Source organism: Colius striatus, chromosome 2 (genome assembly GCF_028858725.1).
Source record: "Colius striatus isolate bColStr4 chromosome 2, bColStr4.1.hap1, whole genome shotgun sequence".
In the NCBI taxonomy this organism is placed as follows: domain Eukaryota; kingdom Metazoa; phylum Chordata; class Aves; order Coliiformes; family Coliidae; genus Colius; species Colius striatus.
In genome coordinates, this window is record NC_084760.1 from 3996919 (window position 1) to 4012163 (window position 15245).

Sequence of the window (15245 nt, forward strand, 5' to 3'; positions counted from 1 at the left end):
CCAACCCCTCACCTCACAGAGCCAGGCCCATCACTAATCTAAACCACGTCCCTCAGCACCTCATCTGTGTGTCTGTTGAATATCTCCAGGGATGGTGACACCACCAGCTCCCTGGGCAGCCCCTTCCAATACTCCATAACCCTCTGGGTGAAGAAGTTCTTCCTCAAGTCCAATCTAAACCTCCCCTGGTGCAACTTGAGCCCATCTCCTCATATTCTATCATTCACACTATAGAAGGGACTGGACCCTACCTCACTACAAGTCGCCTTCAGGCAGTTGTAGAGGGTGATCATGTCTCCTCTCAGCCTCCTCTTCTCTAGATTAAACATCCCCAGCTCCCTCAGCCACTCCTCATCACACTTGTTCTCCAGACCCTTCACCAGCTTTGTTGCCCATCTCTGGACACACTCCAGCACCTCAATGTCCTTCCTGTAGTGAAGGTCCCAGAACTGGACACAGGATGTGAGGTGCAGCCTCACCAGCACCGAGTACAAGGAACAGGTTCTTTCCGTCTGGGCAGCTTTCCAGCCCCTCTGCCCCAAGCCTGTATCTCTGCCTGGGCTTGGTGTGGCCCAAGTGCAGACCCTGGCACTTGGCCTTGTTAAGCCTCATACAACTGGCCTCAACCCATCACTCCAGCCTTCCTGCCCTCAAACAGGTCTGTGCATCTGCCTAGCTTGGTGTTGTCTGCAAACTGACTGAGGGTGCAACTCAATTTTCTGCTAAGAAATGTTTCTGAAGTTGTTTTGTGAAAGATTTGTTATGTTACCACACTACAATGCAGTTTGAAATGTGTGAGAGAGAATTAGTGAGACTGTGTGCGTGCCTTCTGTTGTGGTGAAACTGCACTTTAATGCTTGATTCTGCTAGTGATGGAAAGAATAACACCTCCAGTTTTCACTGTGACTATTCAGATTTGTTGAAGTGCTACATTTAATGAAAATAGGCTTAAAATACCATTGGCATTTTTGTATGAGCTTGGCAATAGGGAGGTAGCCATGAGCTTTCACTGAAGTTTCACCCACATGCCCTGGATCAGAGGCTATTCTAGCCACCTGTAAGCATTTTAACTTTACTGGGTGGCAGTACAGAGAGTGTATTCTGGCTGTATTTCTGACTAGTAAATAGGGGATTTTCACATAATTGCTGTGTTACTGTTGGACAACTTTATATTTCATGTGGTCTTGTGGCAGTGAGCTCTTCCTCTTGTGCTTTTTCATCTGTGACATGGAAGAGAGTAACACCTTAAGTGGTAGCTTTTGCAAACAGGCACAGAACAGTAAAGATGAGTAAGCCATTTCACTGGTAGTTACAGATGTTTGATGCCCAAGCTCACTCAGAAAACACAGAACAGGAAAACATCTTAGATCTAGGAGTGACAATAATGTAAAACCTTTTGTTAGCAGGAAACAATGTGCCAGTGCATTTTGTTGTCACTGGGCATGTATCATTTGAAGAACATGTTGTTTACCCAGTTTGAGACACTGCTGATGCAGATACGACCCAGCCTCCCTTAATTTAGGCAGTGTCAAGAACAAGTTAGAAAGCTGTGTTAACCTTTTTTTTAGTTGCTGCAGTAGTTGATCCAATTGTGATGCTGGTGGGAAGGACAGTAAACATGAGAAAAGTGGACAGAGTCATTGAAGGGCTGGGTGGAAAGTAGGAAATAACCTGAGGAGCTAGGTGGTGATTCTGTTACTGGTGAAAATTACCAGGTGGTTCTGTCCCAGTCTATAAATATCTGTATAGTGAACACAGTCTTTAGGTTCCTAAGATAAAGCTTGTGGCCACCTGAGCTATTAATTCATTCCTTAAACCAATTTTACTCACTGAGGGAATTGTAACTTGTGTTTTAGGGCTTATGACTGTAGCTTCTGCTAGGACTTCTGCTGCATATTGGAGAATGCAAGGAGTCATCAGTTAACAAGACACAAGTCTTTGGAGAGCCAGGTTTCAGTGGCTGTGCTGCTCACAAAACCATTTGCTTACCTCATAATAGGTCTTTGAAGTCCGTTAAGCAAAGGAATGATATCGCTTATTCTTTTGCCAGTCGTGAGCAGCTCTTTAACAGCTTATACAGTTTGTAAGTGCTGTGGTGGACTCAGCATCACTGGAAATGTTTAAAAATAAATTTACAGTGTGTCTGCATCTGTCCAGTTCTGCCCTCCCTCTCCTCCCCGTGTTTTAGTTCAGCTACAGGTATTTGTATTTCCTTCGCTTAGCTGAAGAAATGATCGAGGCGGTATAATACAGTCTATAGATGGATAGCTCTTCTTAACTATAACCTGTGTTGCTTTGAGGGACTTTGTGATAAATACAAGAACACTGAGTGATTGATGACTCATAGAAATCATCCTAACTTGGCACTGAATTGTATTCTACATCCTTAACAGAATGGGGAATGCCTCACCAACCCCCTCACCCACCTCCAGACCAGCAGTGGATGCCTTCAACTCCAGGTCAAATGGAAATTGTTCCTCCATCTGAAGACAGCAACAGTCAGGACAGTGGGGAATTTACTCCTGACAACAGGCATATATTTAACCAGAACAATCACAACTTTGGGGGACCTCCTGATAACTTTGCAATGGGGCCAGTGAACCAGTTTGACTATCAGGTGAAACATATTTGTTGCTTTAATATTGTAGACGTGCAGAGTCCCTTCCGTGGATGTGTTCCTCTAATATCACCTCGTGGCGACTCTCATCCTTCAGTTCTGCAGACATCTACACAATCTCTTATCTGCTAAGATGCATTTTTACCAAATACTTTGCAAAAGAGACTTTGTAGAGCTTTCAGTTCTCTTCTGAGATGAAAAGGGGTGTTTTTTTCTATGCTAGTAATGAGCAATGGCTGTTGTCTACAATATCAAAATGAATCACTGTTCCAGTATATAAATTAAGAACATGTAGGGTTGTGATTAAAAAAAACCAACAGGAAGAGGTAAAAAGAAAAAGAAACTGAGACCATATACTTAAATCTGCTAGGTAATGCACCATAGGGAACAGCCCTGTGTTTGCAGGGAGATAGACTGGATGAGCCATTGATCTTTTCCATATCTATCTACTGTGATTCTTTGAATAAACCATGACATTTCTTAAAAATCCACTTTTTTCTTCATTCTGCCATATAACTTGCATAGCATAATGAGTCTGTAGGTCATTTTAGCACTGGAAGAGCGAGCAGGGACCATTGCACAAATCTTTGAAGCACAGAGAAGTTTTGGATCTGCCCCCTGTTTTTTGCTCTCAAAACTCTTGCTATAAATGACAAACAGTGCCTGTTAACACACCCTAACCTCCTATTCATAAACCAGCTCAAGGGAAGACAGGCAGAAGCACGTTTCTATCTTCTGGCCTGCTTTTCCCTGTTACTAAGTTCTCCTGTTCAGCAATATTCTTAGGAAGTGAACCAATGATTTTCAAATACACTAGTTGCTTATCATTTCCTGCCTTCTCTATTGTGGGACCAACTCTTACAGTTAATTTCTCTAAATACTACAAAGAAAAGCTTGTCTTGCAGTGAATTCCAGAGAACTGCTTGACCTGAAATTGTAGGGGAAGAGTTGCTTCCAGCACTAGTGACTTAAATAGTCAATAGAGTATCATAAACAAATATCACATGCTGTAACTTTCTTCCTAAACACTCCCCTCTTAAATAGTTTCATTAAGGGTTTCTGGGCAGCAAATACTAAACCAAAAAAGCTCTCATATATGCCTCAGGACTTTTGGATTGTATACAGCTTGCTCAGAACCCAGGGTCAGTGCTAAACTTGTGTAGTTTCACATTGAATGTTTGGCTCAGCCATACTAGTACCATCCATGAATGATTACTGGAAAGTGCACAGTGCAAAAACAAACAAAAGCTTCAACTTTTCTGTCCCCATGTTGTAGCGGCAAGGAAAGATTGATAACATAGCTAGGCTTTGAAACCTTAGTTTTGTGTATTCTTCATTTAGCTGCATGCTCTGCTGGTAGGCTGACAAGGAACTGCTGGAGGTAGTGGTGGTTATAGGGCTTAATGTTTAGCACAGTGCAAAAAGAGATTGACTGAAGCCCTTTCAGCTTCATTAGAATCTCTGCCTAAATCTAAGATTACTCATTAAATATTTAAGGAAAACTTGTTTCTTGGGAACCCCAGAAAAAAGAAGTGGAGAGATCTCAGTAACATAGAAATCATGGATTCCTGCTTGCATGGATTGCTGTAGACCAGGTTGCACACATGCTGTGTTTAGTGTTACCATGTGAAGAAAAATAAACTGCATTACTCTTTCAGCATGGGGCTGCTTTTGGTCCACCTCAAGGTGGATTTCATCCACCTTATTGGCAGCCAGGACCACCAGGGCCGCCAGGTCCATCAGCACCTCCTGCACCTCCTCAAAATCGAAGGGAAAGACCCTCATTCAGAGACCGCCAGCGTTCACCTATTGCGATGCCTGTGAAGCAGGAGCCTCCACAGATTGGTACATGTTAACAACTCCTTAATGACAAAAAACCATAAAAGCAGTGAAAAGCTGTCTTTTTAAAAATAGATTGCAAAATGTGAAAGTGGAAAAGAAGGGAAAGAACAAGCTGTTACAAACATTTCTTTTCCCCACGATCAAATGTGTGGCTTGTTTAGATTGGGCTGGAGGGTTTGCCACTTTGGTTTTGATTTCACTGGGGCTTTGCTCGGGTTTTTTTTGTTGGGGGGAGGGGAAGGGGGTTTTTTTCCATCTTACAGAGCTTGTAAACCTTGCTTATGTAGATGCTGTGAAGCGTAGAACTCTGCCTGCCTGGATTCGTGAGGGCCTGGAAAAGATGGAACGAGAAAAACAGAAGAAATTGGAGAAAGAGAGGATGGAGCAGCAACGTTCACAGATGTCTAAAAAGGAAAAAAAGGAAAATGAGGAGGCTGAAGAAGGGGATGGACCACGGTTACCTCAAAAAAGTAAATTTGTAAGTAGAAGGGTTTGCTTTTTGCTGAGGTTTGTATTTCCTGAAAGGTATCAACTTTGTGGTCTCTTCAAAAGAGAGACTGCATATTCCTGGTTCTCTCTTTGTTGCTGGAAGTAAGGCTAAACTGCTGCTTTGTTGATATTTACTCAGTGTTTTAAGCTTTTTAGTGTCTGAGAGGTAAAAATACATTGTTTGATGTTTAGTGGCAAAGAGACAATGATGAAATTGGGCTTCTTTTCTCTGTTTTGTTAACATACAAAGACAATGAGTGTTTGAATTGTAAATGAGCAGCTGAAGGTACCTGTATTTGCTAAACAGACAATTTAGAAAGCCTCACGTTGCCATCACTTGAGCAGTTAACACATTCGAAGTTCTGAGTGTCTGGCAGTGAACTGACAACTGTATTTCCTTACCTCTTGTGTTTGTTAGAAGAGGAGAAAAGAAAGAGAGTTTTATGGTAACTGTGGTACAGATTTCAGAACAGAGCGAGTCAAGGTGACCGGCGGAAATAGAAACTTATGAGCTTGACATCTTGAGTTTTTCCTGAAGTGTTATGATGCTGTTTTTGCAGGACAGTGATGAGGAAGAAGAAGATGCTGAAAACACAGAAGCTGTAAGCATTGGGAAAATCAGCAGGAGTCCATCCCCAGCTCCTCAAGAGGAGCAAAGTGAACCAGAAATGACAGAGGAAGAAAAGGAATATCAAATGGTATTAATAATGAAGCTCTCGTTAAGTGTTTCTGTCTGTTTCCTCATCTTTTTTGGACATACCTAAGTAAAACACTTCTTCCTCTGCCTGCTACTGCCAGTAGCAGTGCAGTACACATCCTGCAGTAATGCAAGGTTGTATTTGCTTGTCTCTTTAAAAGGCTGTCTTTCTCATATAGACACAACAGTAAAAGAACGTCATGACTGTGATCTTTACATTGATGGATGTTAATTCCACAGTTTTGCTTTAACTTGTCAAATTTCACACAATGGTGGGGGTTTGAAGGGACCTCTAGAAATCATCCAGTCCAACCCCCCTGCAGAAGCAGAGTCACCTAGATCAGGTCACACAGGAACCTGTCCAGGTGGGGCTCGAAGACCTCCAAGGAAGGAGCCTCCACACCCTCCCTGGGCAGCCTGGGCCAGGGCTCCCTCACCTCAACAGCAAAGAAGTTTTTCCTTAAGTGTAACTTTTTGTCTACCAGATTCTGTCCGTTACCCCTTGTCCTGTCACTGGACACCACAGAAAAAAAGTGTTGCCCAATCCTCTTGACGTGCACCTTTTTTCACTCCACACCCTCCCTGGGCAGCCTGGGCCAGGGCTCCCTCATGTGAAACACTGACATAGTTCTGCCGTATGTTTGAATGAAACTTTTTGTGTTCCAGCTTCATCCCGTCACCCCTTGTCCTGTTGCTGGCTACTATAGAAACAAGGGATGTCCCAACCTCCTGACACCCACCCTTTAGATATTTGTAAATGTTAATGAGATCCCCCCTCAGTCTCCTCTTCTCCAGACTAAACAGCCCCAGGTCCCGCAGCCTTTCCTCATCAGGAAGATGCTCCAGTGCCCTGATCATCTTCATGGCCCTGTGCTGGGCTCTCTCCAGCACTTCCCTGTCCCTCTTGAGCTGAGGAGCCCAGAACTGGACACAGGACTCCAGATGAGGCCTCAGCAGGGCAGAGTAGAGGGGGAGCAGAACCTCCCTTGACCTGCTGCCCACACTCTTCTTGATGCATCCCAGGCTGCCATTGGCTTCTTGCCCACGAGGGCACATTGCTGGCTCAGTGTATAAGTAAGCTGTGACAATATTTGCAGGACTGGGGTCAGTGAGACAGCACACTAGACAGAAACATGGTCTTTATTTTCTGAAAAGAATAAATGGGATCAATCTCTGTACCTTGATTTGCACATTCATTCTGGGTATCAATTTGGACAGGAGGCATCCTTGCCGTGGATAGCTGTGTGTAATTCACACAGACACACTTCACAGTCCAATTACAAAGTGTCTTGAAAGTTTTGAAATCAGATCAAATGTAAACAGCTTCCAAATTTGTTTTTTTAGTCTTATCTGTTGAGAGAATCAAGAAATAAAACACACAGGAGACTGCTTTCAGAGCCGTCCAAAGAACTGAAATCATTTGGGTATCATTTGAATGCTGCATTTAACCCGAGAGATTTTGGCCTTTAATTCACATATACATACATACAATTTTCTTCAGATGATGCTGACAAAAATGCTGCTGACAGAGATTCTCTTAGATGTCACAAACGAAGAGATTTATTACGTGGCCAAAGATGTTCACCGTAAAGCAACTAAAGGTATGCTGCCTCTCTCTTCCTTCCTTCTTTTGTTTTCTTCCTCTTTTTAGTTCCTTCTGTGAATATTTTATATTTGCATGTCTCTAGAACATTTAACCTCCATAGTTATCCCCAACCCCTCTCCCCCCAAGAACAATTCCAGTATAATGCATCCAGCTTGGTAGAGTTCCAATCCAGTAGCCATGTACTGTTGTCCTGTGCAGTGTATTGTGAGTTACTTCAGTTATTCCATTGCTTCCATACAGTTCATTTTAGTTTAATGGGTACCCGTTGTTGTCAATGGCTCTTGAGCTGTAGCTGTTTCTTAATGCTCTCATCTTTATCTCAAGTCCTTAGCTGTTCAGAAGTGAAAAGAAAGAGACTACCTTTGGGTCCTCAGTTAGTCATTTGTTTGCTTTCACTTTTAACGTGTATTGTAACTGAGTTAATCTAAATACGTAAATGCTGACCTGCAGATGCCGTAACTTGGGAAGTGATTTATGAGCATTTATTTGTTGTTTCTGTTCACTGTTAATTTGCAGTTAAATTCTAAACTCTTGGTGGTCAGAAAAAGAAATCTAGGAAGTGGTTTTTCAATGGATGATGCGTTTTTAATGTTTCTTCTCTCCCTCCAAAGAACAGCAATAGTAGTAGATTTAACAATACCGTAGACTCATGACTATGAAATCGTGGCTATTTGTGTTAACATGTTGTTCCTGTTGTTGATGTGATACAAAGCTCCTGCAAAACAGCTGGCACAGTCCAGTGCACTGGCTTCCCTCACTGGACTCGGTAAGTATGTTCCTTATTTTTGAGAGGGCTTAAAAGGGGGAGTTTCACTCTTGCCATGCATTTTCTAGAAATTGCATTTTGAACCTAGGTTTTAATTGCCCTGGGAGTTGTGGATCACTTGCCCATAACTTGATCATTATCAGCACCTTTGTTTGTTCCACAGGTGATCGTACTGATATAAAAGTGGGATGGTTTTTTTGGAGTAAAGGACTAGTCAGTGTGAGGTAGTGGATGAGAATCTTGCCCCAATTTTGAAAAGACATTAAAAACTGTAGATACATTTAACCTTTCAGAGTGTGATTGTTTCGGAAACACGCTGCAGCCTTCAGACAGAGGAGTACTGTTCGGTGTGGTTTTTCTGGTTTGATCCCTCCAGACAAGGAGGGAAGGTTGATAGAGGAGTAATGTGAAAGTCTATATGTAAAAGCATTGTAGGATTTGGAGTTACTGTTGTATTGAAAAGCTCCATAAGCACAGAGGCTCCCATATCACAAATTGCCAGAAACAACACAGGAAAAGAGATTGAGATTCCAGCTTGTGGCACAACAGGAAAAGATCTTTCCCAGCATGCTTTTTATCATCCAAAACGTACCACAGCAGTGTCAGTGATGAGCTCTGTGTCCCTTACGTGGAATTGGGATGAATTAGCCCAAGTGTTTTCATCACGAGTATTCACAAGAACTGACAGCAAAATAAACCTCCACGCCACATGTTTAGGTTTACTTGACCTTCCTTAGAGGCCCAGTAGTTTGTAATATCTCTAGGGGAGAAGGAAGTCCATTTCTGCTCCGTCTCCATCCCTGTGAAAGCGCAGTGTTGTGTAAATCGGTGTAGGAGCCATTGGCACGCTCAGAACGTCTGCAGCCTCGGACTGCGGAGGCGACTGAAGTCGTTTCACAGGTGTCTTCTGGGAAAGGTCCCGGGGCGTTGTGCCCGGCTGGCGCTGCAGAGCCAGGCACTCTGACCATCTCCACAGGGAGCTTTGTTTTGTTTTGCCCTTCCATACAATGGGAAAAGTACCGCTGTTCCAGGAGGAATAGAACCAGACAGTGAGCATCAATGCAGATATGGGGGCCTCGATCACAGCAGTCAAACAACATTGGCACTTACCAGAATAAAGTGACTTCTTCAGAGAAGAGGAAGTGAAGGAAGGGCAATGTTACTCTCCTCTTTGCCCCACAGAAATATTAAGAACAAAGCTTAATCTTTCCTCGTGATAGACTGGACTTTATGCACGCAGGTGGACTGGGTGGTTATGGATCAGGAGACAGTGAAGATGAGAGGAGTGACAGAGGCTCTGAATCATCTGATACTGATGAGGAGGAATTAAGACACAGAATCAGGCAAAAACAGGAAGCTTTTTGGAGAAAAGAGAGAGAACAGCAACTACTACTAGAAAAACAGCTAGAAGGTAAGTGGTGTGATTTCTTCTTGCTGTGCTGCTGTGTATGGGGTTTGCTCCTCGGTGTGTGTAAATTGGTGGGAGAGAAAATGCAATTCAAGGCAGAAAATACAAGGCCAGACTATGAAATAACATTGTTCAGTCCAGAAGTTTGAACAAGAAAGGTGTTTGAGCTGTTTGATAAAAGGGGGTTTGCTGCTTCGCTTTCTAATAAGAAAACAAAACAAATCAGTGTAGTGTTTTCCATAAAGGATTCTACTTCAGTCTTAAAAGAGCAGGTGTATGCATATATGTATATAATACAGATAGTGTGCTGTATGGGGATAAATTTCACCTCAGAATCATAGAAGAGCCCTTTAAGCTCATGGAGTGCAGCCTTTGTCCCAGCCCTATCAACCACCAGCCCATTTCCCTCAGTGCAACATCCACCCAGCTCTGAAACCCCTCCAGGGACAGTGACTCCAGCACCTCCCTGGGCAGCCCCTGCCAATGCCTCACAACCCTTGCAGCAAAGAAATTCCTCCTCACATCCAGCCTGAACCTCCCCTACTGCAACTTGAGGCCGTTTCCTCTTGTTCTATTGCTTGTTCCTAGGGAGAACAGACCCACCCCAGCCTGGCTACAGCTTCCTTTCAGGTAGTTGTAGAGAACAAGAAGGCCTCCCCTGAGCCTTCTTTTCTCTAGGCACCTTTGTGCACCAGACTGCAGTTGATCTGAACCCTATTCCTTAAAAGTTGTGTACTTTTAAGTGTGTCTGAAGTGTGTTTCACCTGCCAGACTTGTATTCCTCCTCCATATCTTTTGGGACGCAAAGGAGGAGGCTGCAGTCTCTCTGTTGTCTGAGAGACCTCGTAGCTGAGGTTTCTTTCCATGTGCTGCGTCTTCCTAACTGGAGTTTTATATATAGTACTGGGTAAAAATTATTGAACCCAGTCAGTTCACACTTAGCCTCTGAAAAGGCTGCAGGCTTTATTTAAAAAAATAGGTCTATGATTTACTTCTGCTTCTCTGTACAAGGTAAGGTTTGTCCTTTTCATAGAATCATAAAATGGTAGGGATTGGAAGGGACCTTTAGAGATCATCCGGTCCAACCCCCCCTGCAGGAGCAAGGTCACCTAGATCAGGTCACACAGACACATGTCCAGGCAGGTCTTGAAGACCTCTAGAGCAGGAGCCTCCACATCCTCCCTGGGCAGATCTCCCCACAGTCTCCTCTTCTCCAGACTAAACAGCTCCAGTTCCCACAGCCTTTCCTCATATGAAAGATGTTCCAGTGCCCTGACCATCTTGGTGGCCCTGTGCTGGCCTCTCTCCAGCACTTCCCTGTCCCTCTTGAGCTGAGGAGCCCAGAACTGGACACAGGACTCCAGATGAGGCCTCCCTCACCAGGGCAGAATAGAGGGGGAGCCAGACTCTTCTCAGTGATGTCTAATGATAGGACAAGGGGCAACGGGTACAAGCTGGAACAGAAGAGGTTCCAAAGAAACACAAGGACAAACTTGTTCCCTGGTGAGATGAGGGAGCACTGGCAGGGGCTGCCCAGATGGGCTGTGGAGTCTCCTTCTCTGGAGACATTCCAACCCAGCTGGATGAGTTCCTGTGTGCCCTACTCTAGGTGGTCCTGCTCTGGCAGGGGGGTTCCACTGGCTGAGCTTTCCAGGTCCCTTCCAGCCCTTGTGTTTCTGTGACTGCTGTGTTGTTACAAGCTAAATGCATTTTTCTTCCATTCACTTCTCTTTTTTCTTTCCCCAGAAGAAAAGCTACAAAACGAAAAGGTTTCAAAAGAGATGAATGACTTTCTCAACAAAGAACAGAACAGTAACTCAGCATCACAGGAGGCAAAAGAAATGGAAGCAGATATAGCTCATCACGAAAAGAAAAGATCTCCAAATTCGATGCCACCCGATGTAGAGCTCAAAAAGGAGGGTAAAGAGAGGGCAGGAAGGAGCGGGTCGAGAAGCTCTAGCAGCGGTAGCAGCAGCAGCAATAGCAGGAGCAGCAGCAGTAGCAGCACTGTGTCTAGTTCATCCTATAGCAGTAGCTCGGGCAGCAGTCGCAGCTCTTCGCCTTCTTCCTCTCCTAAAAGGAAGAAGAGACACAGTCGCAGTAGGACGCCCTCGCATAAGGTCAGGCGCAGCAGGAGCAGGAGCTTCTCGCACAGGAACAGGAGAGAGAGGAGCAGGGAGAAAATAAGGGAGAGGAGAAGATCTAGTCGGAATCGCAGCGGGGAGAGAGGGGAGAGGCGAAGGAACCCGAGTCCCTCGAGAGAGAGGAGCTGGGACAGACGTAGGAGCAGTAGCCGTTCGAGAGACAGGCGAGCCAACCGCGCCAGCCGCAGCAGGAGCAGGGAGAGGCGCAAGGCGGAGGAGCAGCAGCAGCGTAGGAGCCCCACGGGAAACAGGCACAAGCACAAAGGCGAGGGTAAAGATCCAGAAAGGAAGAAGGAGCAGGGCGGAGGTGTAGATAAAGACAGGAAAAAGAACAGAGAGAGAGATCAGGAAAAAAGGAAAGATAAGCCCAAAAAGGAGGAAAAAGAAAGTAAGGCTGGCAATCACGACGACAGTAGGTTAAAGAGAAAAAGAGACAGCGAAAGAACTTTCTCTCGCGGTGAATCCATCTGCGTGAAAATAATCAGGCAGGATTCCAGACAAGAAAGCAAAAAAATCACTACCAAAGAGAGCAAAAAACGGTCAGGCTCCGAATCTAGTGCAAGGAGTAGTTCGGAATCGCCAGGCAGCAGCAAAGAGAAGAAGGCTAAGAAATCCAAGCACGTCCGGTCATGCTCCGCGGAGAAATCCCAAAGGTCTGGTAAGAAGGCAAGCCGCAAACACAAGTCTAAGTCACGATCAAGGTAGTATACTTTTAAAGTATTCTGTCTGACTTCTCTTTTTGGGTTGTTGATTTGGTTTTTTTTTGGCTGTTTGACCTTCATGTGTACAGCGTAGGAACCTTATTTCTTTGTAAAGAAAGTACGGTATTAAAGTCCGTTTGGTTTCGGCCTTAGGCAAAAAGTAACTTTGGAGAAAAGTCTTTGTCTTTCCTTTTGTATTAAAGCAAGCTGTTAATTACTAAAGTGTTGTGTGGGTTTGGGGGCTCTTGTGTTTTATCCAATTAACTTTTCCCCTCCCCCTCCTCTCCTTTATTTTTCAGATCGACGACTCCTCTTCGTCGTAAACGCTGAGGAAATTATGGCACCAGTGCTATGACATTTACCAATTCCATGAGTTATAAAGGGCTTGTCTCATTATAGAGGCACATTGTGGCTACGTAGGTGAAACCAGAATCCTTTTTTTTTTATCTGTAAATAGGTGTATTTTGGTTTTTTCCCAAATGCTGCTCAGAATTCAATACCTGAATAGGATTTCTTTGTATTACCTTTTTTTTCCCCTCCCCCCCAAGGATGGTAGTGCTTATTGAGAATATAAACCAGGCCATTCTCTTTCAGCTGTAATGTTCTTACAATTACTATTGAATGTACTGTGATGTCAATAAAGCTCTTTAGTTCGGTTTTTTTTTTTGTTTAAAGTTCTTGGCACCTGGATCTTGTGTTGAGTTGTTGAAAGTGCTTCTTTTTCAGAACAAAACAGGAAAGGAAAAGGCAGCTGTTTTGGGTAACACATTTTTAAAGTACTTGAGACAGATCTTAACGGGAAACACTTGTCATATAATGTCATCCATGGACGTGATGAGAACTAATCTGTTGGAGGAGATGTGGAAGAACAAAGGAAAGACATCTGCCAGCAGGTCAAGGGAGGTTCTGCTCCCCCTCTACTCTGCCCTGCTTCACCTCAACAGGGAAGAAGCTTTTCCTTGTGTTTCTTTGGAACCTCTTCTGTTCCAGCTTGTACCCATTGCCCCTTGTCCTATCATTGGACATCACTGAGAAGAGTCTGGCTCCCTCTCTCCTCTGCCCTGGTGAGGCTTCATCAGGAGTCCTGTGTCTAGTTCTGGGCTCCCCAGCTCAAGAGGGACAGGGAAGTGCTGGAGAGAGGCCAGCACAGGGCCACCAAGATGATCAGGGGACTGGAGCATCTTCCTTATGAGGAAAGGCTGCGGGACCTGGGGCTGTTTAGTCTGGAGAAGAGGAGACTGAAGGGAGATCTTATTAACATTTATAAATATCTAAAGAGTGGGTGTCAGGAGGTTGGGACATCGCTTGTTTCTATAGTAGCCAGCAACAGGACAAGGGGTGATGGGATGAAGCTAGAACACAAAAAGTTCCACTTAAACATAAGAACAAACTGTTTCAGTGTTTCAGTGAGGGAGCCCTGGCACAGGCTGCCCAGGGAGGGTGTGGAGGCTCCTTCCTTGGAGGTCTTCAAGACCCGCCTGGACATGTTCCTGTGTGACCTGATCTAGGTGAACCTGCTTCTGCAGTGGGGTTGGACTGGATGGTGTCTAAAGGTCCCTTCCAACCCTACCATTCTATGGTAATAGATTTCCAATAAGCTTTTTATTTGGGCTAGCAAGCATGCTGTGTGTGTAAAGATATGGGTCACTGCAATAGCAGCTACACTGAAACAGACTGAACCCCATTAGGAATCTATCACTAACTGAGCTGCTCCAAGTGTTGAGCTCTGGAACTACAATTCACAGGGAACTTTCTGGATGTTCAGGGATATTCCAGGAAGAAACACTGGGTATTTTTGCTGTTTTAATGGAATCTATGTATAAATGGCACTCAGTACACATTAGAAAACTGACAACAGGTCAGCTTGACTTTTTGGCACATGCATTGAATGTGTAGTAAACATTGAAAGCTGGTTATTTTTGTTAGTGTTACGGGATTTGTGATTGCTGTAAAGCTAATGCTTTGACCAGGCAGAAACATAAGTCAGTTTTGAGTTCAGTATTTCATAGAATCACAGAATGGTAGGGGTTGGAAGGGACCTTTAGAGATACCTAGTCCAACCCCCCTGCAGAAGCAGGTCCCACCTAGATCAGGTACTCAGGTATACACAGTATCACTGTGAAGTGAACAGGGTCACTGATTACCTCTTTCTTCTGGAAATGAAGTATTGCTGTTAATAAGGAGAGAGGGAAACAACAGTAGTTAAAAAAACAGCTACAACCCAACCCCCACCAGTACACAACAGGCCAGTGGCTGTTCCAGAAGAGCATTAATTCAGGAAGAGATTGGAGACCTGTGCCTAGAAGATCTGGGGTGGTACCAGTTGTGAAAAAGATGAAAGGCTTCACATCAAAGGGAGATCTCTTTGATGGTTGTATCTTCTCAGATCTCATTAGTAGTGACAAATATCTAAATGGTGCATGTCACGAGGTTGGGGCAGCACTTTTTTCTGCTGTACCCAGTGACAGGACAAGAGGTAATGGAAAGAAGCTGGAACACAAAAAGTTCCACTGAAACATAAGGAAAAACTCTGTCAGTGTTTCAGTGAGGGAGCCCTGGCCCAGGCTGCCCAGGGAGGGTGTGGAGGCTCCAAACCCAGCTGGACACGTTCCTGTGTGACCCGATCTAGGTGGGACCTGCTTTGGCAGGGGGGTTGGACTGGATGATCTCTAAAGTTCTCTTCCAACCCTACCATTCTGTGATGCTATGAAGACATGCATGTTTATCAAAACCTCATTCCAGATAAATTAATGAGTTATAAATAACATATTCCCCCCTCCAGTTAAGTGCTTTTACATAGAGTAAGCAGTCACACCTATTAGCAAGGCAAGGCATCGTTTGCAACACACTGCTTTTACTTGCATTGGTGTGGATCAACAGCGTGTTGATCCAATCTCAGTGGCTGGGTAAAAGGGAGGATTTGTTTAGCAAAGCAGGTAGCAGGACAGTTGAGATGTCTTAGAACGATGTCTGCA

General features: G+C 44.4%; 1 protein-coding gene across 2 annotated transcripts in view; it reads left to right on the forward strand.

Annotated features, from left to right (window-relative positions):
- Positions 1 to 12944, forward strand: part of PNISR (PNN interacting serine and arginine rich protein) — a 30378-nt gene extending 17434 nt beyond the window's left edge. Inside the window, exons 4-12 of one of the 2 annotated variants that reach the window (XM_061989562.1) lie at positions 2394 to 2617; positions 4276 to 4462; positions 4747 to 4937; positions 5509 to 5646; positions 7147 to 7246; positions 7964 to 8017; positions 9258 to 9428; positions 11172 to 12270; positions 12570 to 12944. In XM_061989562.1, the coding sequence (XP_061845546.1) occupies positions 2394 to 2617; positions 4276 to 4462; positions 4747 to 4937; positions 5509 to 5646; positions 7147 to 7246; positions 7964 to 8017; positions 9258 to 9428; positions 11172 to 12270; positions 12570 to 12600 (2195 nt within the window). In that variant the 3' untranslated portion in view covers positions 12601 to 12944. The remainder of the gene's footprint in view (positions 1 to 2393; positions 2618 to 4275; positions 4463 to 4746; positions 4938 to 5508; positions 5647 to 7146; positions 7247 to 7963; positions 8018 to 9257; positions 9429 to 11171; positions 12271 to 12569) is intronic. The other variant, XM_061989563.1, reaches the window with a different exon arrangement.
- Positions 12945 to 15245: the final 2301 nt, after the last annotated feature.